Genomic DNA, 22,373 nt, shown 5'->3' on the forward strand with positions numbered 1-22,373 from the left:
ACTGTGTTCTTTAGTAAGTAGAGCCCAGGAAAAGATGAAATTCTAGAGACACGTAGGACTTTACATTTAGAGATATTAAGATCCATTTCCACAAATTACACCAGTTAGAGATAGCATCAATGTCGCGTTGCAAAAGGATCGCCGGAACTGTTAATTTCACGAAAGACAACACAATCATCAGCAAATAAATGAATGTTAGAGGATACGCAGTCATAGGTCATTAATATATATGAGGAATAATAAAGAACCTAAAACCTTTGTCCAACTGTCAGTCAGACGTCGAAATAGCCGGGAGGGGTAATGTCGACGTCCAAGGCGGGCCACGTGCTACTCGAGTTCCGTAGACGTAGACCTAACTTCCGGTGGCGGGAAACTTGAAGTGTTTGAACGTGAACGAGTGGAAAAGGGAGTGATTTGCGCGCACAAATAGGTAGTAATGATTAGAAAGTGTGTAAAGAGAGGTAATCAGCCAACTGTAGTCTGAAAAATTCCGAGAGAAATGCGAAAGCCTGAGCATTGCTGCTGCACACAGTACATCGCGCACTCTTGTCGAACACAACCAGCCTTCCATCGAACGCATCAAAGTTCACTGGTGTTCTATAATTGGTTTACAGGAAGGAAAAGGCGAAGTATCTGTCACTTGCGGAATCCCGCTGACCCATCTTGCGGACAAAACAGCAACGCTCTCGGGCTTACGCATTTCTCTAGTGCAGATTCTGCAGTGATCTCAGAAAATGTTTTCCATGCAGTGTTAATTTAGTGAATGAAAGTGCTAGAATTCGACGAATGTCGGGCGTATTATACTTAAGAGCAGCCACTTCACGAGAGTGAGATTTCTACTGACTCAAAACAAAAGACCGTGCACTTCTGAATAGAGACTAGCGAACAGCTGCTTAGGGAGAAAAAAAGAAAAGAAAAGAAGTACGCGTAGTACTGCCATAAATGCGAGACTGTGTCTAACAAGGAGTGAATAAGTGCAATTTTTACCTGCAGTTTCTTGCGACGCTTAATACCTATATTACGGTTGGGAAGTCAGGGCAAAACTCCTAAATATAGTTTCTGTGAAAGCTTTCTAGTCGTTTGTTTTCGTAGCCTATAGCTGCGCTTAAGTGGACACCAATGGATTATTACTCCGTTATGTCAGATCTACTCCACCTTTCGATATTCTTCTAACCATAGGAATGACACAGTTCCAAAATCGAGTTCTTGATGAATTAGCTGTTGCCGTGCGGCCTGCTAGCATTGTTGGCTAGCATAGTTAGAGCGAATGTTTCTGCTGTTACGAAGTTTATGTGAAAGCTGTACAGCTTCTTTTTCTACCCGTACGGCTGCCTTTGGGCCCATATGGAAGCGAGTTATTTACTCTCTTTATTTCGTCGACCACACGGTCCCCAATACCAGTGACGAGTTCATATATTGGCGCTTTGCGCATATAAAGCCTTAAATAGCGCCGAGGTCGACAAAATCTACCGCGACTGTAGTAGCTATTCATCATACACTTTCGAAAATGGCACTTATGTGATTTAATTTAGCGCATAAGTGACCTGGCTTCATTTACATGACATGCACTTAATTGCGCTTGTTTATTTGTAACCGTTCTGCGCTGCGCAGCGTTTGGCTCTGAAGAGACTCTTAACGACTGAAGAAATTGACATTGCTGCTCGCGTTGAAACATTTTGGAGCATGTGACGGCGCCACTGCACCTGTTAATGAGTTGTTGCGAACGAAGTGAACAGTAAATACCTTTGAACACTTCGTGGGCAATTGTTCAGCTCCGTCGGCACATACGGTTTACAAGTTTATTTCAAATATTCTCACGGCCTGCAAGATTACTGAGGGAGTGGAGCAATGCGTGCACAGCTCTGAGCCCTACTCCATTCTTGCAGCAAGCACACATGCACAGACAGCACTCGTACAGTGATCGAAAGCGTAAGGCTGCTGTAGGTATCGCTGCATACACACCAATATATTGCTGGTGTTGGACTCGTAACCATGCTGAGACGCTCATAACCTATATTCAATTTAACGACGGGGACATATAAAGGATTTGGGGGCAGGGAAAAAGAAGTCGGTAATCAAAGCCGAAGAACTACCGCAAACGTCACTATACGCAATTTGCAATGGACGCACTGCTTTTGGCCCCGGACTGATATATCGCTCTAAATACATCTGGCGGGGGCCGCGCTACGACATCTCCATTTTTATGTCGCATGCTCCCAATAGGAGGCTTAAAAAAAGTGTGTCCCGTTCTACGACATGAGCACAGTGGCGTCGGTCACCAAACACTTTCACCCATAGGTCCCTTAAATGAGGATGTAACATGCTGCAGACATATTTAGGCGTATATGTTTTCAGCGCATACTGTTTTTACCCAAAACATTGTTGCCTATAGACCATACCCCCACTTTCCCCTCCAGAGCTGAATGTGAATAATGTTATTTGCTACAATAAATAAATAAAAAAAAACTAGCTACAGCGCCTGTATCGTAACTTGCACCCCCCACTGCATTTGTTGCAGCCAACGCCGATATTTAACTTGTGGGTATCGTGACCCCAGTTGGAGAGCCTATGATCGAAGTAACGTATAGCGTGGGTGCTACCACGAGTGGGCTAAAGCAGTAACACTAACTCCTAAAATCACTTTGAGGGGCGTTAAGTTTAAATCATATTTCTAACTTTCTTTCATCATCAGTTAGCCCTGTCACATTTGTGCTGAAAACCATACATCAGGCTTGTCTGCAGAGTGCGAGCTGATTGAACTCGCATTTTCCACGCGCTCCAATCTTTGTCCCGCGTGAGTGTGCGCCCAGTGGCAAACGCCGAAGCGTTGCGTGTCTCTTTTTCTCCGGCCTCGTCTTGTTTTTGAGTCGCGGTAATTGCTCGCGGGAAATCGCGCCGACGAAGAAAACAAGGGCGTAGCGGCGACCAAGGTCCATTCGGACTGCGGTAACGATGCTGCAAAAGAAACACGCTTCAAGCTTGCCCCGTGTATTGGTCCACTGCAGCACTTTTGTGATAAAAACCTTTAGCGCTTCGACCTAAACGCAACAAAACACGGTTACAGTGTGGCCAACGCGCGTGTGATGTATGATAACCAGACACCGCCAGAGTCACGGAACTCGACAATTTGCGAGTGAACCGCGAGCTGCGATCTGCGACAAGAAATTAGAAGCCCCAAACGCATGTGCCTTTTATCGTTTAGTTTCGGGCATTTTGTTCTTGGTATGCTTGCCACAGGCTCAGCCAACAAAACAGAGAAATGTTGCTACTATTTGCTATCGTATACTGCGATTCACGTTTGCAAATAAGAAGGTTTAAAGATCTACCAACAGCCTTTGTACTTTTTGTCCACTAAATATATGAAAAACGTAATACAGAAAACATAATTGAACGTTCTTTTTACGAAGTGAGCTTTGAGAAGAAATCTTATATGCGAATGCCACTTTTTCAAAATATACGGCAGTCTCGACATTACAGCTTATCTTTGCGTAAAGAGGTCAGTATCAACCTCAAAGCTCTCACAGAGCCTAATTCTGGTTACTGCGAATCCCTTGTCGGTACGAGAGAGAGAGAGAGAGAGAGAGAGAGAGAGAGAGAGAGAGAGAGAGAGAGAGAGAGAGAGAGAGAGAGAGGGCTAAGCATTTGTTTATCTACAGGCTGTTTAACTCAGTAGTGCCAAGCTTTAAGAAATGAGAACGCGCTGTACGAATGTTTGACTAGTGCACGGTTTTGTACTCGTAATGCCCAGGACAGCAATACTTTGAATGCAGTCTTTATTTGCTAAAAAAAAAAAAATAAATTGTCCAGTTAAGTTTTATCTTTAAATTTAGCACAAAACCTTTAATGTAGGTGTAAAGCATGTACAGGAAGGTAATTTTAGTTGTTTTTCCTCAAAGCATGTAGAGTCATTGACAAAAGTGTACGAGATGAGGCTTCGCAGAAAAGACGAACAAACAGTTGGCGCTCAAGTAAATCAGGCCACTGAAAAACACAGATGCGGGAGGGGATGTTTGTACTCCATCAGCTGGAACGAATGAAAACTGACGACTGAGTAGGCAGGCTATAGGCACTGTACCACCAACGTGGTCCTGTGGCCTGTTCACTCATCGCTGCGTGTAGCCGGGTTCTTTCGATCGAAGCACGTTGAAAGGTGCTAGTGTTACGACGCGGGAAAGTCTGTCCAAATAGCTTTTATTTTTTTTTTTATTTTCTCTCGTGAGCTTCATTTTACGCTAAGAAAAAGAACCACGCTGAAGTTGCTCTGAAGAAAGCCTGTGAAAATTACGTATCTGCAGGTGCTCGGCAACTATTGCGTTAAAAACTTTACGATATAATTAACAACAAAAAAGCAGCCGACTTAGATCTGTTAACAGATCAGGAGTGTAATTATTGTGCTGACCTATAAAAAGGACTGCCTGTAACTGCGCACTGCAGGAATGTTCGCTAATCTCGCTCTAGTTTTACAAAGCTTGACACTACTTGAGTTTTAAACAGCCAGTATGGTGAATGTGTGCCCTGCCCTCCGCACTTGTATTGCTCCGGCAAGTTAAACACTGTCCGTATTTCGCAGAAGCTTCGTGTCATGTGACTCGGAGGCTGTGCTGGCCTGCAAACCAGAACGGCGTAGCGGGTTCGATCACGGTAGCGGTGGCCGTATTTCGAGACGAGGCGCAGAAAGGCCACGTACTCAGCTTTTGGCGCAAGATAATCGACAAGAATATCGCAAGGTGATCGCCTGCAAAACGGCACTCAGCATCCATTGGACATGCTGTAAGTGTAGCTTTGCGGTATGCATTGGCTGTTATGAGCCCCCCCCCCCCCCCCCCCTTCCTTCCTCGAAAACAAAAAACAGAAAAAAAAAGAAAAAAAAAGATGGGATTAGGAAAGCCAGCGATGCGCGCCTTTGTTCACCGACCGACACCGACATCAGCAGGGCTACATGACATGGTCCTGGTAATAACCAGGCAGCACCTCATCACGCCACTCGTTCACACCTTGTCCTTCCTCACTGTGTCCTCATATCTTGATCACCTTGTCCGTAACAATATTACTCCGGAGCCCACAACTGCTGCGTGCCTTGTATCTTCTGCCTGATCATCAGCGTGCGTAAAAATCCGAAATTGTCATTGTCAAATCAGACGCACAAAAACCGGAGGGCAGTCAGTTTCATAGAACAGTAGGGCGAGTTTATCGAAACTGTCGTGACTCGAGGGCGTTTCCTTAACGGTCGACTCTCCAGTGCCACCCAGGGATTTCCGTTGCACACAAACGTTGTGAGTCTCGCTGCAGCTTTTTCGCAGCTGGACTACTTAGGATCTAGGATTCAAGGGATCAAAGGACTTCGTGATTAAAGCAAAGATGCACTCGACGAAAACAAACAACGCTGCAAGTTAAAGGGTAGCTGTATATTCAAGGCCTCAAATCTAATGGGCTGTAGGCAATGCATGCAAAGTGTTTTTGGGCTGGCATTCAAACTGATGGCGTAACCGACGATTAAAATCAAAGCTTCTTCTCACAGCACTGAAGGAGTGCGGAGAAGCTCGGTGATGACGTCACGGACGGTAATATTTCTTATTTTCGTTGCCTTCGCCCACGTCCTGCTGCGCCTTTTCTGATGCCTACCAAACAAGCTTCTGTGGCTTTGCTTTTGTTAGCGTTGTTTATAGCTCTTCAGACCAGGCGTGTCTGTGCGGGAAACGTACTGGTGCCGTCAATGACGTAATCACGCAGCCCCCACCAGCTGCTGTGCGGTGTGGAGAAGCCTGATAGCTGTCGCGGTTTTAATCGCCAATTGCACCGTTCTTTGAAACGATTGCTCCAAGATATTTCGCATGCTCGAGCTGTAATCATTCGACTCTTCGAAACTCATCGAAATCTAAAACCGGTGCAGTTTCCCTTTTAAGTGACACGAAGTTTGACACGAAAAGCTTGCCATTTTCAGTGTCTCTTATAGTGGTATACTGCTTATTTTTTTCACTCAACTGTTTTCAGACGCTTACAGGACAAGACATGCCTTTTTTTTTTTTTCTGCACTTTACAGCTGTTCTGTACTTTCGTGTTCACTGAATTATTTGTTTCCCTACTTCATCTCTCCCCCGCTGCAAAAACGCAGGGGCGGCGAAGCGTGCTGACCTGGGAGAAAGGAGAGAGGGGCTACGTCAGTTCGGATGTTCGAGTCGGCCTCTGCATACCATCCGGCTGCAACGCCAACGACGTCACGCATCTGGCTAACCTGAGTACGTGGTTTTCGCCTCTGGGAACGCGCTCGTGGGCCGCCTTATCAGGCGACAAGAAAAAAAAAAATTCTTGGTATTTTTTTTTGTTCGCATGCACTTCATGAGTCGAATTACCTTCAATCTGCCTCGTGTGCGAAAGTTCTTGGTTTGGCAATGAAAACACATTTAAGTCGAATGCATAAAATAATTGACTCGCAAATAAGGATCACAATAATTACTGACTCTCAAAATGATTACCGGCTAAGTGCTGCGCTTTTACAAAAAAAAAAAAAAAGTATGGCAGAGTTTTAAACCTTGTAGCAAAAATTTGGATGCTATATCAACTGTCCTGGCTTTTGCAGTTACATTCCATGCGGGTTGCCTTGCGACGCATACGCTGTCATTGTTTTCCGCGCATAAAGTGCTAGTGCTGTCCGGGAAATGTGCGGCCATACAATGCATCCATCCGTATGGAAAGGCATCCCTAATAATGTATTTTTTTCCTTCAGGAGATCTGTAAAAACTCACGATGTTTAGCATCTCAAGTCGAGTCATTTATATTTAGTCTCATTGTTGACGCCCCTTTTTGACCGTTACGATTCCTACTCGGTATTTTCGTTATTTGAAGAACAAACCGAAATATAACAAGTTGCTAAATGTACAGGAATAAAGCAATGCACAAGTGAAATGTTTTTTTTTTTTTTCTCGAATGCTTTCAGTTGTCCAAGAGTACGGAGCCCGAGCGACAGTCAAGAACTGCAGAACCGAGGACCCAACCACGTTGTCAGATCTTCAGATCGGAATTCTGTAAGCCTTTGCTGTGCTTGTATCTAAATCGAAGCCCTTGTCTCGTGTAATAAGATGTAGCTGGAGGAAGAGGGTGAAATGAACTCTACCAGTACCTTTTGACCGGTACTTTCCAGTCTTCATCGGAATAATGCAATCGTTAAAATTCTTGAGTGTTCTGTTCCGTCTCCTTTATGCACGTAAAAGCTGTATTGCGACCTGACGCATTGTTCCTGTACCCACGGGACTGCATTAATCGGATTTTACATGGAGAATCATCCATTCCAGCAAAGTGCATGGCGCAGTTAAGCTACGTATGCACGCACACGCACACACACACACACACACACACACACACACACACACACACACACACACACACACACACACACACACACACACACACACACACACACACACACACACACACACACACACACACACACACACACACACACACACAAAAAAGTCCTGCCGTGAATGCACGGAATGCGTACGTCTTCAGCGACTCGTACCGGTTAGGTTACACAGCAATTAGAGTGAATGAAAGCTTGATAAGAGGCCTTTGTCGGAGGAACTGCTGCTGGGCGCTTGGCAGGACAAGGGGAAGGGTGTCCAGGCAGTACGTGCTCTTTGCCGTTTTTTGTGCGCCAGCGGACTTGATTCGCGCTTGTGAGTTAAGCTACTGTGCTTGTATATACATTTCATGTGCCTTCTCCCACATCGTCACCCATCACGATCTTCTTTCTTCTCTCCTTCCTCTTCCCCAGTGCAGAGTAGCAGGCCAGATTTGAATTATTCCGGCCAACCTCTCTGCTTTTCCTTTCAATAAATCCATCTATCTATCTGGCACGGGCGCGTATGCTGCTAGTCGCAAACCTTCATTCTCTTCTTTTTCTGCCGTTGCTCTTGTCAATTTTTCGTGACAGATTGACACGCCGAGCAGATCTTGCAGACCATGGTGCCCTATAATTATGTCTATTAAATTATACCCGAAGAACCTTTTCTTCTTGACTACACTGCGTCATCAGTTTCTCGGGCACGTCCTATCCAACTACCACCTACTGAACAGAGACGTCATTTCTTCTGTCAAAAGTGGGTGAAAAAAGCAATATCAAGAGGAGAAATAATGGCCTAATCCGCCCGTTCATTAGCATCCAAGTAATTAGCAGTCATGAGACTGTCAAGTGTTCCTTTATAAGCTTGTATAGAAACTGAGAAAGAAAGTATATAATGGTATAGCATCTGCTCTTCGTGCGGTATCCTTGCTTTCATTGACTGTTTTGCTCTCTACTTCGCTGCCGTATCGGCCGGCAAGCGAAAAAGTAACAATTTTTTACATCTTTATTTATTTATTATTTAGATTTCGCTTTGTTGTAGTAAATAAAGTATTATCTAATATCAGCGGCAATGAAGTTTACAGAAATTCCAGTCTTGAAAAACGTCACGAACCAAGCGCAGTTAATTTAAATCGGGAAAACGTTTTGGGAATTCACAGACGCAAAAAAATTATTTCGCCGACTTTGTAATACCGTAGCGAAATTGCGCAAGAAACGTATTTCGCTTTGAGATTGTTTATCACCGCGCGAGTTCCAGTTAAATGAGCAAAATTCAATTTCCTCGAAGGATTGACATGTCTAGCGTTGGCAAAGCACTCGCCTACGTTGAGTTAAATCGATGATGTTCTAGCGTCTCTATGGGTGAGCAGTTGTCGACCGAATGACCCCAAGGAACTACACTTGTAGCTACAGTGACCTCAACTCGACTCCGTGGAGCATCTGTGTGCTACCGGGAGGCCTGGTTCCGCATGTCAGGATGATCATGAAAATGAAAACGTTGTGCGGCTTATTAACGTGGCTTCTGAAAAAAAAAAAAAAAAAAAAAAAAAAAAGCAAAGAACGTTTCATAGATTTGAGAACGGTTGTTTACCGTTATGCTTTTTATTCGCATTTTCTCTGCCGGATGAGGTGGTGCTAAAGATAGTTGGTCCTGCAGGTGCGCTTTGGGTGGCTCTGTGGGCCTCGTCCTTCTAGCAACTCTGGTGGAAATCTGTCTCTTCTGCTGCTCTAACAACAAAGTCTCGGATCCGAAATATGACGGTAAGCGGCGGATGATTACCGTTTTCACACGCCTGATGTCCACTTCGCTAGGTCCTATTCGTTACGCGGGACTTGTGTACTCTTTGCGAGAAAAGATCTTAATCACTATGCATAATGGGAAACAACATTTGAGGTCTCTTCGTGTGTCATTTAAAAATACCAGTACCATGAGGAGGTCTTAGTTGATGGCATGGTTGGCTGCAATTAAAATCAGATCAGATCACAGCGAAAAAAAAAAAAAAGCGTCCCTAATATATGGTTAAGGTTTATTTACTGTTTTCTTTATTGCCTCACCTTATTCTAACTCGTTTAAAGCAGGTACATTAATCCCTCCTTGATGGTTAAACGCGGCTGTTTCGTGTAATATGACGTTTTCGTGGCAATAGCGCCTGTGTTGGCGGGCACGAAAAAACGAGGGAATAATTTTAACTCGATAGCTACTTATTAAGCTCTAATAGTAGTGGTGGAAATCACTGAGCGCACTTCGGAGGCCCGCGATTTTCGAATTACGCAAGAAATGAACAAAATTCGTGGAGCCACTGTGAAAGGAGTATTTGCATTTGCAATACCCTAACAAGTGATTGTATGTTCATTACGAAAAAAATCCTGCTTATAAAATAATTAAACCCAGCGCGCGCAGGCGCGCAAGACCTGAAAACACAAAAAAATTACTATAGGGACCAACCGGTAATCTATAATCGCGATTATCTACGTATGCACAACAAGTAAAAGGTTAACTGTTAAATGTGGGTAAATGTCAAATAATTAATGTTTGAGGGTTATTTACTAGCTATTGATAAATATACTTTCTAGTGTCCGCCAATGTAAGCATTACTATACAGCAAGCGTCAACGTCTTATCCCAATTAACACTTCTCCGCTTGGAATGACGTCTTCAAGCGTTTTTGAGACTAGAAATGTGATTCAAGCAAATCAGGGTTACTTGAGATATATGTCCATTTGATCTACGCATTTGCTCGTTTTCATGCTGTGACTGCCATAATGTATTCATAACAATATCCATAATATATGTGCGGTACGATGTCAGGAGTACTGTTATTGGCACTGTAAAACCCCGGTTTTGTGTGTGTATACCCCACTCCTGCTCTGGTTATTGTTGTACAGTGTCTTCTGAAGAAATAAATAAATAACTGTAAGTGCCTAAATGCCCGACTGGCCCCCTTCTTCCATTTCTGTTTTGCGCTTTCCCAGTGGTCCCCGTGAAAGTGGTCAAGTGCTTCTCGCTGGTGCATAACACGCGGCGCCTCATCAGCACCCACTTCGACACCAACTGCCCTCGCAAGCCCGTGCGCTTCATCTACGGCGTCAAGGTCTTCATGGCGCTGTGGATTATTCTCGGACACAGCTACTACACCTCCAACTTCCAGACACTACGTGAGCACAAGCGATCGCCACGCCACAGGGGTCGTTCCGTGGAAGCTAGGCCTCGCTTTGTATTTCTTTTTTCTCCTCTGAGGAAGGTCGCGCCTCTCTTTCATCGTTCAGGGCGCTAGCATTGCGCATTTTTAGTCACCGCTGTGCATATTATCAGTTTCTTTCTTTTTTTTTTTTTTTTTTGCCAGTGTTGCATGTTTGCTCGAACAATGAGACGCGGCACTTCTCTTTTAACCTATATATACAGGAAGTCCCGGCTAAATGTAACTAAGGCTCTACAAAATACGGCATGCGCTAGCCACAATGAAACCTACTGAGATCTGGGCCCGCTTGCACAAAACAATCTTAAGACTGTCTTAGCTAAGTCCAGACTTAACTGGAGTCTAAAGAATAGGCCACTAGCATGGCCGCTTAAGACTGGAGTTAAGACTGAGCTTCAGTCCTGACTTGTATAAGTCGCTTGTATGATTACGACTCTAGTGCTGTCTTGGTTAAGACACAAGGATTCCATGTGTCTAAGTAGAGAAATTAGGGAAATACAGGGATGCGCTGGCACTGTCCCTGCTGTAAGATGTACACATTCCGTCAATTTTGCGTTGTGTAAAATCCGTGCCATTGCTTTTTGCGGCTTAAGATTGTGTTACGAGGGAAAATGCCCCAAGTGGTTGCTGAGGCCGTTCTGGGAAGCCACTCTGGTGTACATGAACGCGAAGCGTTCGACGTTCGGAACACGAGCCGCCTTAAATAAGCTTGGTCTTTCTAAAGACACCATTTAAGTCTGGACTTAGCTCGGACTTCATCGTGCAAGCCGGCCCTGTTGACAGTCGGAAATCCTCGTCTGCACAGTTTTTTTGTTTTTTTTTTGTTTTTTCGTTCGCTCCTTAACCTTGTTACAGAAAAATTATCTAAAGTTTCATTCATTGGCTTGAGAAAGGAAGTGTCAATGGAAAGTTGTAAACCGCCTCTAAAAATGGCTAGCTACGTTGTCTCTGTCAAGCTACGCTTTACGTACGTGGCTTTATTTATTACCCTTCGAAAAAAAAAAAACAGCGAAATAAAAAAACTACGTGATAGGGCAGCAATTCTTGCGCTCCCAGACGACCGATCAAGTAACAAAATACGCTGATCGCTACAACACTGTCCCGAACGAGGTTTGGCATTTTGCCATGGTTTCGAGAAGGGCGTCATGGATAGGGGGCGGGCGCCGCTTTTCACGGAAGGCAGAGCTTGCGAAGCGTCGCTATCGGCGCACAGTGCAAGCGGCGACGATGATGACGCGTCGAATTTTGAAGTGACGTGGCGTAAACATTTAATTCCTGTTAGATATGTGCTCTACTCGTTGAATGAATAAGCTCGAACGCTCAAGTCTATAAAACAAAAGCTCAGTCGTGACTCGTGAGTGAGTAAATGTTGCGGGCCGAACGCCGGCGCATACCTCGTCATCACCGAAAACTGCCAAATCACGTTCGAGGGAAATCACGTTACAGAGAAAAGTGGCTTCGTTACTTGACTGGTCGTCTAAGCGCTAAAATTGCTGTCCTGTCACGGTTGTTTTTGTGTTTCGCAGGCTTCACTTCTTCGAAGGCTAGTAATTAAAGCTAGGTAAGTCGAGCTTGTCAGAAATAAGGCAGCTAGGCGTTTTTCGAGGTGGTCTACAACTTCTTTGCCTGCACACTTTCTTCCTCGAGCCAATAAATGAAATGTTAGATCATTTTTCTTCAATATTATTAAACGTAAACGAACAAAGAAATACTGCAGACCAGGATAGCCGACTCTCTGCAATTCTCAGTAGATTTCACGGGGCTATGGCGCACTGTATTTTGTTAAGTCTTGGTCACATTTAGCTGGAACATCCTGCAGATAGCGCCAATGATGCAAGCCATGCAACAACGAGGAACCTGCCAAATTAACGTCGTTATAGTGGACTCATGTGGATTACCTGATTTGTACTAACTTCTTTTAACCATCGGTAACTCTGGCGGGCACTTATAAATTCAAGAATATAAGGGATTATTATAGCTACACAGCGATTGCAGTTATTTTCAGTGCAGCTCTGCATCTTCAATTGCGTGGTTAAGACAAACGTAGCTTCCATTGCAGGAATTTTGGAAGAACCCTTGCCCCCTATTCTGTCTTTCTCGTGCCCTTTTCACTTGTCACCACAATGGTTCTTGATTTTTTTTTTTTTAACGATCTAGATTTAGTCTTGGTTCGTGCATCTATGTCGCCTCTAAAAAAAAAATCTATGCAACGCGTACCACTTCACCTCTCCTTTTCTTTTTTTTTTTTTTTTTTTTTTTTTAGATCCCTTACTAACGACGACGGAGTTTATGCAAGCTGAAAATGGTCACACATACTGATCACAGATAATATATTGATGCAATTCTAACTATGCTTTTTTGAGTTCTTTCTTACTCATTGAGGCTCCGCCATATGTTTATTGTCACCTGGCCCAGCCATTAGTTGCTGCACGATGCAGCATTCGGAAAGACTCGTGAAAATAACCGTTATGCAATACCAGCTCAGCATAGGTCCCACCATCGTATACGAAGATGGTCATGCAAATTTGTCTTCAGCCATGTCCCTTAGCTGTAGTGATGTTGATCCTCCTTAAATTTAATATGTGGTTCTATACTTTATACTTGCGCCCACTGGCGCAACATGTGCTCGTAATGCGCGCCCAGCATGATCAGACCAAAATTACAATTTTCTGTCGCTCTAGCGATGGCAGGTTCTACGATGTAAAAAATATTAAAAATGTGGACGAGAAGTGCACTACAGACTCAATTCAAGAATTTCACTCCTTACAGCATCGTGGGAGCCTTCCTGCGCATCTTGCCTTCTTTTTTCTGATTCCTTCTCGAGAGTATCTTAAATGCACTCTGTCCCCGTTACAGCGAACGCCACTGACATCCACGAATGATGAACAAAAACAAATCGTAGATGCCACATTTGTTTCGAACAGCCGGATAACTGTAGTTTGCACAAAGTTTACCCGTCCAGGCTTGCCTTAAGCCCGTGTGTCTGCTCCGTGCACCTCCAGACTCCGGCTACCGGATCATGGACCTGTACAGCCAGGTGCACGCGCAGATGCTGGGCAGCGCCTTCTTCGCCGTCTCCACGTTCTTCTTCATGAGCGGCTTCGTGCTGGCTTACTTCATGCGCCAAAGCAAGGACGAGACCATTATGCGGCCTTTCCTCGCGCTCTACGTGTTCGCCGTGGTGCGCCGGTACCTGCGGTGAGTACCCCCCCCCCCCCCCCCTCCTTTTGTTACTGCGGTATTCCCTTGGAACGCTTATCGGCAGCCACGTAACTGCGATCATTTTGGCCTCGTCCTTCCAACCGCTGAATAGCGATGCGGTCGTCCTGAACGGGATCTACGGACCAGTGCAAAATTTGCTTGAGCGCCGCACCAAGTTGTTTTTTTTTATAAATCCTCGCCTCGGCTTCCATCTTTCCTCTCTTCGATTTTGTTCTTAATTTTATTTTTTTATTTGCAGAAACTTCCCTGCGCTCAGCTGAGTGTCAACTGTAATCTCACTGTTTGCATCTGACGTCCCGCGCAGTTCAGCATGCATTCCGAATCGAGGTCTCTCAGGAAGTGACCGCGCCGGCGTTCGGCCGCTACAGACAGTCACGCGCGGGAGCCACGCGCAGCAGGGTATAGTCGCCTCGTTTTCGTCCTCCTTCAGCTGCTCGGTTGTGGCAGCAGGGCGCCCGAATAAAAGGCAGAAAAAGTGCACACACGCGTCACCCCCGCTGTCGTTCGCTTGTCGCGCTCTTGTTCAAAGGCCCCGACGCGAATAACTCAGGCGCGAGCGGTCAGAGTTGCGGCTCATTGAATTGCAGATGCGTAAGCAGTTTGAAAATAAGCCCCGTTTCGAGAGCCACGTGCGCTGGAAAGGACGCGTACTCCGATCAGTGAGAATTAGATTAGATCTGTGGCTGGTGTGGCACTTCCGCACTCACTGTTTTTATCTCTCTCTCTCTCTCGATATAATTTTTTTTTTATTCTTCATATGATGCTTCTGTATTTTTGCTTTCTTTTTCTGTTCTAATAGCTTGTGAGCACATCGATACGCGTGAGCTCAGTTCGCACCAACACGAGCAACATTTAGCTTCGCAGCAAGAAGACTCAAATGGGAACGTGTTAGATGTTTGTTCTAGCCTTTCAATGAAACTATGGTTTGGTTTGGTTTGTAGGATTTAACGTCCCAAAGCGACTCAGGCTATGAAAGACGCCGTAGCGGAGGACTCCGGAAATTTCGACCACCTGGGGTTCTTTAACGAGCACTGACATCGCACAGCACACTGGCGCCCTCTCCGTTTCGCCTCCAGCGAAGCGCAGCCGCCTGCGGTCGGGCTCGAATCCGGATACTTCAATGAAACTATCTCTTGCACACCTTTCGTCGGGTTTTAGGCGGCCACATTATCCTTGTTCGTATTGTTCAGCGGTTTCACTTCATCCTATTCATTGAGGCAATTAATAAGAGGCAAAGTCGGAAAATGAAATCAGCCAAGATGACATTTTAGTGCTAGACACACGAATTAAAATTTGTTTCTGACCAGTAAACTATCTGCCCCCTTCATGGATCACTGCCTTGTCGTGGCGGAGGGGCTTGCGAAACTCGATGAAGTCGTGAGCTCTGCTGTGTAGGGCCACCCAAGATAGACAGGTCACGGCAGAGAGTTCTGACAAAATGTGATTCACTGGAGAAGGTAATGGCAACCCACTCCAGTATTTCCTGCCAAGAAAACCCTATGGCCAGTCACAATACCATTATCGATATGGCGCCGGAAGATGAGCCCCCCAGGTTGGAAGGCGTCCCACATGTTACTGGGGAGCTAAAGCCAAAAGGACGCTCAGTTGTGGATGTGTCGGGAAGCGACCGGAAAGTCCGATGTTGCAAGGAGATATATCACATAGCAACATGGAATGTAAGATCTATGACGCAAGGTAAACTGGATATCGTCAAGCGAGAAATGGACAGATTGAACATTGATATCTTGGGTATCAGCGAGCTCAAGTGGACCGGAATGGGAGAATTTAACTCCGGCGACCATTATGTCTTTTATTGTGGGCACGAATCCAAGGGAAGGAATGGGGTCGCTCTCATAGTAAACAGAAGAATGGGCAAAGCAGTGCTAGGGTACAACCCCAAAAACGACCGAATGATTTCACTTCGGATCCAAGGTCACCCTTTCAACATAACAGTTATCCAAGTCTATGCACCGACCACTGCTGCTGAAGAAGCTGACGTTGAGAGATTTTATGCGGACCTACAATGCCTTTTAGACCGCACCCCATCATCAGACGTCGTTTTTCTCATAGGAGACTGGAATGCTAAGGTCGGGAGTAAAGAAATATCCGGAATTACAGGCAAGTTCGGTCTTGGTGAGCCAAATGAAGCTGGGCAGAGGCTAGTAGAGTTCTGTCAAGAAAACAACCTGACCATAGCGAATACTCATTTTCAACAGCACAAGAGGCGCCTGTACACATGGATTTCACCGGACGGTCTGTACAGGAATCAGATCGATTATATTATTTGCCGGCAGAGATGGAGAAGCGCTATACAAGCAGTAAAAACAAGGCCTGGGGCCGATTGTGGCACTGATCATCAGCTTCTTGTTGCCAAAATTAAGCTTCGATTGAGGAAAGCGCAGAAAACTAGAAGGCCTTTCAGGTATGATCTGGATCAGATTCCATTAGAATATGCTGTGGAAGTGAGGAATCGATTTCAAGAATTAGATCTAGAAGACAAAGAGCCCGAAGAGATGTGGACTGATGTTCGTGATATAATACAAGAAGTTGCTACTAAGGTAGTTCCAAAGCAAAAGAAATGCAAAAAAGCAAACTGGTTATCTGAAGAGGCTTTGCAAATAGCTGAGGAAAGGAGGATGGCAAAAGGTATGGGGGAAAGAGAAAGATACAAGGTGCTCAATGCGGATTTTCAGAAAATAGCAAGGAGAGATAAGAATGCCTTCCTGAACATACAGTGTCAAGCAGTTGAGGACAACAGCCAATTAAGGAACACAAGAGCTCTGTATAAGACAATCAAAGATATCAAAGGAAGCTTCTGTGCTAAGCTGGGCGTGATAAAGGACAAACGAGGCAAGGACCTCACTGAAGCCTCAGAGATAAAGAAGAGGTGGCAGGAATACACAGAAGAACTGTACAAGAAGGACCCGGATGTGCAAACCCAACATAGGACGGTTGTGATTTCTGATCTCGAGCCGGGCATCCTGAAGAGTGAAGTTGAACGGGCCTTAGCCAGCCTTGCTAAGAACAAAGCTAGCGGAATTGATGGTATTCCAGCTGAGTTGCTTCAAAACCTCAACCAGGACGCTGTTAACACACTGCATACATTATGTCAAAAGATTTGGACAACCCTGCAGTGGCCACAGGATTGGAGGAGGTCAGTTTACATCCCCATTCCAAAGAAAGGCAGTGCCAAAGATTGTTCCAACTACCGCACGATCGCGCTTATTTCGCATGCTAGCAAGGTGATGTTAAAAATCCTGCAAGGTAGGCTGCAGCAGTATGTGGATCGGGAGCTTCCGGACGTGCAAGCTGGGTTTCGCAAGGGCAGAGGAACTAGAGACCAAATTGCCAACATTCGCTGGATCATGGAAAAAGCAAGAGAGTTCCAGAAACCCATTTACTTCTGCTTTATTGATTATGCGAAAGCGTTTGACTGCGTAGATCACAGCAGATTGTGGCAAGCTCTCCAAGAGATGGGAGTTCCAATTCACCTCATCTGTCTCCTCAGGAACCTTTATGAAGGGCAAGAGGCCACAGTCAGAACTGGGCATGGTCTTACTGATTGGTTTCCGATTGAGAAAGGGGTGAGGCAAGGCTGCATACTGTCGCCCTGCCTATTTAACCTATATGCAGAGTGCATCATGAGGAAGGCCGGTCTGGACGAGGCTTCAGCTGGAGTGAAGATTGCTGGAAAACGTATCAACAACCTTAGATATGCGGATGATACCACTTTAATGGCAGAAAGTGAAGTGGAACTCAAGAGACTTCTGATGCGCGTACAAGAAGAGAGTGAGAAGTTCGGGCTTAAACTGAACATTAAAAAGACGAAGATCATGGCGTCTTGCCCTATCAAGTCCTGGAGCATCAATGGACAAGAAGTGGAAGCTGTGACAGATTTTCTATTCTTGGGCGCCAAGATTACCTCGGAAGGAGACTGCAGCCATGAAATTAGGAGACGCCTGCTTCTGGGAAAGAGAGCAATGGTTAGCCTTGACCGCCTAGTAAAGAGCAGAGACATTAGTCTACCAACCAAGATCCGTATAACCCGTGCTATGGTCTTTCCAGTTGTGATGTATGGATGCGAGAGTTGGACTGTGAAAAAGGCTGACCGCCGAAGAATTGACGCGTTTGAATTGTGGTGCTGGCGAAGACTCTTAAGAGTTCCTTGGACTGCCAGAAGATCAAATCAGTCGATATTGTCGACCATAAACCCTGACTGCTCATTGGAGGGTCAAATTCTAAAGTTAAAGCTCAGCTACTTTGGTCATCTGATGAGAAGAGAGGAGTCGCTGGAGAAAGATTTGATGTTGGGAAAGGTTGAGGGTCGCCGGAGAAGGGGTAGGCAGCGAATGCGATGGTTAGATGGCATTCTCGAGGCATTGCAGATGAAGCTATGTGATGTTAAGAAGATAGTGAGAGACCGGAAAGCGTGGCGTGACATGGTCCATAGGGTCACGAAGAGTCGGACACGACTGAACGCCTGAACTGAACTGAAACTATCTGCAGGCGCATCCAGTACGATGGGATCGCCAATTTACCCGAGTTTCAGCGTGTAATAGCTACAGTACTGATGTGAGGTTGTAACAACGCAAGTGTGCTCCTAAAATCTGCTCTCTTTCACTATTCGAGTAAAAACAGTGAATTGACGTAAACGTGCTCACAGAACGGAGAAACGTGCGTGTCCCAGATACGATTTGACGCCTCTGTTCTGTATCGCTTATAGCAAAATTATCGCTGAAGAAAATTTCGACTTCATTGAAAGGATGAAATGCGCTCCACTTATCGTCTGACTATTCATTTAGATAGTTATTTTACGGACGTTAATTACGGTTATAGTTTTAAATGAGACGACGTAACGGATATATAGTGAAACAGATCTCATTTAGGCTGTTATTGGAGCTGCTAAAACGAGATCGGAAGGCGCAAAACTTTCTCCTCTCTTTTTAGCGATGCAGTCTAGTCAATATAGTCACCGATGCCCGAAATCAGTTTTCTTTGCAAGGCATTCCCTGCCCAAATGGTGCGCAGTATAACCAGTCACAAAAGTTTGTCGCTCAAACCGTGCGAACGAAAACGGTTCGCAATAACGAACAGAAACATTCCTACCCGCACACTATTGAGTCACCGTACTGGATGTAGACCCTGTCCCACCCTGCCACATTTCTTGTGTTCATTCCTGGTTTTGGTTCTGTTTTAGCCGCCTGTCGCGCGTTCGCCGAGCAGCATGTGTCACTTTTTTTTTTTTTTTTGTACAACTGTGTCAAAGGAAACGCGTGGCACAAACCGGTTGCAACCGAGACTGACACAAAGTGCGCCATTAAAGTGGGACAATTTGTTCTTCTTTTTCTACCACTTATTTTAAGCGCACACCAGGTGCTCAGTGCACCGGGCCATCGATTATGAGCATCAAGTGAAATACGGGCGGCGCAGCGCGTGACGTTTTGCTTCTTCACATCGGAAAGTAATGCGCATTCGAAAGCATCTTGCATCGATTCGGAAACTGGTTGATCGCTCGTTTACTGTTTGATCGATTCGCTCTCACCGCTTTATCAGAGCGTGCCCACGAGAGGCCGACCCAGACAGACATTAGAGCCGGTCTGCCCACGGTTGATGAATTATCCTCCCGCTCGCCGCGTAGAGAGAATAGTGGCAATCGCTCCCCAACAGAGCTCCAGGGTGCTGGCGCTGCCTGGCTCTTCGCGCTAGCAGGCGACGGGGCGGCTTCTAGGTTGCGTAGTTGGTCACGGAAGCAGCGGGTTTCATTATACTGCGCCTCGCTGCACGCACTGGGATACGTGCGGGGCGTGCTCGGCGCATATATGCGTAGCGCCAAGGAATGCGCAGTTTCTCGAGAAGCGAGCCCGTCGTTCATTCTTTAAAATCCCCGGTCAAAAAACACCGCGCCGCCCATTGAAAGTGGTGCCCGTTTACCCAGCATGCATCTGCGGACGTCGGCACGTCCAGTCTCAGCCGTAATAATACTGAGCGCGCGCCTCGGCGATAAATACTTTTTTTGTGACGAGTTACCTGACGGATATTAGGAATAACCTGATGCACACATCAATCAGCACGTGCTTTCCGATGGAGATGAAAAGCAAGGCGCCCGTCTTCTGTGCGATGCCAGTGCACGTCAAAAAAGCCCAGGTGGTCGATCTTTTTTCCGGAGTCCTCCGCTACGGTGTCTCGCCTGAGTCGCTTTGGGATGTTAAACCCAACAACCTACACCAATTATCAGCACATGCCGCTGGTGCGCTCGCGTATGGACGGAATTGACCATAATGTCTTCTCTATAGAATGCGTGAGAAAATTTCAAACACCAAAAGCGGACCTAGTAATATTTTTTAACGCAGCTGTACATACAAGTATCTGTAAATGATCCCAGACGCACGTTATATTTATTTCCTTCATATCAGTTAATGTGCTACTAATGTGTTCTCCATTGCCTCCGCTGCACGTCAAGCGCACATGAAAAGACTTGCTGACGCATGCGCGTTCCAGGCTGACAGTGCCGGCGATGGTGGTGGTGCTGTGCTTCTTCCTGTTCCCGCTGTTTGTATCGGGACCTCAGGACCAGGATCTGATGGGCCAGGAGCAGGAGGGCTGCCACGAAAACTGGTGGACCATCATGGCCCAGATTGTCAACTTTGTACCCACTGAGAAAAGGGTACCCGACTGCGCTCATTTCATTTCTTGATTGATAGCAAAGCCTGTTTTCGTGATAGTGGCTTTGTTCAGTGGCTTGCCGCGCACAAACCAATAGCTTCACGCAACTACAGGTGAACCTACCAGGCTTCTTTTTTTCCTGGCGACAAAATAATTAAAATGCAGGAGCCTAGTTCGCCTGCCAACAAGTGTGGTGACGCAGCTGTAATACTCAAGGACATCGGTGCTCGTACGATACGTTATACTTTGACAAGCAGGTACCACATAAGTGTGCGGTAGTACCGTGCACTTCGTTTCTACTACTGGTGACTGTTCGAGCGCAGGGAGACCGCTATATAAATTTATTTTCATGTCACGGCAACCTGTATTGTGTCACCTTCTCCCCGGGTCTGGTAATATTCTTTGACCATGCAATAAATTTTGCCGCCACAGCCGTAACGTATTCTTAAAGTTACGGAATTGAAACATATCGCGCCTTTGTAACGAAAGTGGCTTGCGGGAAGGGCTCACGTAAAAAGGTGATGCCGTACTTAAGTAGACAACATGAGGGCCATTTGTCTGCGTCTCGTACAGGCTTACAAGTTCGCCGAAGGGCTGCGCGAAGAGGTAAACAGATTAAATCTTGAGCAGAGAACCGATGGCAAATGCTCTACGAACTGCACAACGGAATCCCGAATACAATCGGTACACGACAGGTCGATTACTCAAGCCTTTTTCAGAGCACTGCCGGAACCGATCAGACACATGTGGCATTGGTGTGGTGCTGCTGTCTCCGCGCGTTGCAACATTTGCGCGTTATCTTGCGGATAAGCACACCCTGTCGTCACGCGTCAGTAGCTCAGCTAAGAATCTTGCACAGAGTTTGACTGGCTGTTGCCGCCGGCCGACCCTGACATGAAAGCGAAGTATATCAGGGAAAACCGACGGCAATCGGCTTGAAGCTCACCGTCGCGGATTACAGAAGCCGTTCATCTCAAGGACGCTTCGTAGGTGCTCGTATCTTACCGATGATCGACCCCTGCCTTATCACGCTTCTCGGAGTGACTCCGCCCGAGTTTGCCGCTATTTCTTCGCAAAAAGAAACCTCACACGTCTGAAACGAGCTTGTTTCGCCAAAGTAATCGAGGCACCATAGCAGATGCCGTTTGATGCACAGGATACTTCGTTTTTAATCGATCAGTCATATTTGTATCGTAAACAGCCATTGCCAGCAATTGCCAAATAAGGCCTCTGTCATTCTTAATTTTTTTTTTTCTTGAGGAGATAAGCGTGGCCTAAATTTAGACCTTGGCGCCCGTACATTGCTCCGGTCTGTATTGTCAAGCCGATGCGCAAATATAGACAGTTATTTTTTCTTTTTCCTTAAAGGCGGCAATTTTGCTGCAGCCCTACGCGACTACCTCTACTCTCCAGATTCGTGGCGTGCAGTTTGAGAACAAATACTCACCCATCGCACGAGGCGAATGTTTCGCGCGAAATTTTAAAGGCCGTCGCATGGTAACAATATTAAACAAGGTTGCCGACGAATATGTGGCATCTAAATCAAAGAAATGCCCGAAATGAAGGACAATACAAATTTCTCGTGTGGACTGCTTTCGTCAAATGCATTTGGCTAATACTCTAGGAGAGGCTGAAAAAAAAAAAAAAACTTTATTATAACGCGAAAAAAAACCTCAAAGCAGGAAATTGTTATTCGCTTATCTCGTTATACTAATTTTTCTCGTGTACGCACGAGTTACAACATTTTTCTTTAAAGATCGAGCTCTAAGTCGCTGCCAGTTTGCGACCGTATGAACAGTTTTAAAATTTTTTCGCGGTGAATGCTTGAGGGGTCTCGCACAATGAGACTACAATTTGCGCGCAGTGGTCGCGAGGCCAGTGCGGCATCGCAAGCAAGGAGCGTTCCGGCCAACTCGTCGTTGCCGCACAAATACCAACCGGAGATCTCGCACT

General features: G+C 45.8%; 1 protein-coding gene across 1 annotated transcript in view; it reads left to right on the forward strand.

Annotated features, from left to right (window-relative positions):
• LOC146201774 (nose resistant to fluoxetine protein 6-like) overlaps nucleotides 1-22,373 on the forward strand; it is a 78,539-nt gene that overhangs the window by 43,923 nt on the left and 12,243 nt on the right. Inside the window, exons 3-8 of the mRNA XM_084587732.1 lie at nucleotides 6,113-6,236; nucleotides 6,935-7,022; nucleotides 8,997-9,100; nucleotides 10,312-10,494; nucleotides 13,538-13,733; nucleotides 20,256-20,421. Of these exons, the coding sequence (XP_084443858.1) occupies nucleotides 6,113-6,236; nucleotides 6,935-7,022; nucleotides 8,997-9,100; nucleotides 10,312-10,494; nucleotides 13,538-13,733; nucleotides 20,256-20,421 (861 nt within the window). The remainder of the gene's footprint in view (nucleotides 1-6,112; nucleotides 6,237-6,934; nucleotides 7,023-8,996; nucleotides 9,101-10,311; nucleotides 10,495-13,537; nucleotides 13,734-20,255; nucleotides 20,422-22,373) is intronic.

The sequence above is a fragment of the Amblyomma maculatum genome, chromosome 1 (assembly GCF_055883805.1).
Source record: "Amblyomma maculatum isolate TAMU_Amacu chromosome 1, ASM5588380v1, whole genome shotgun sequence".
NCBI classification, from domain to species: domain Eukaryota; kingdom Metazoa; phylum Arthropoda; class Arachnida; order Ixodida; family Ixodidae; genus Amblyomma; species Amblyomma maculatum.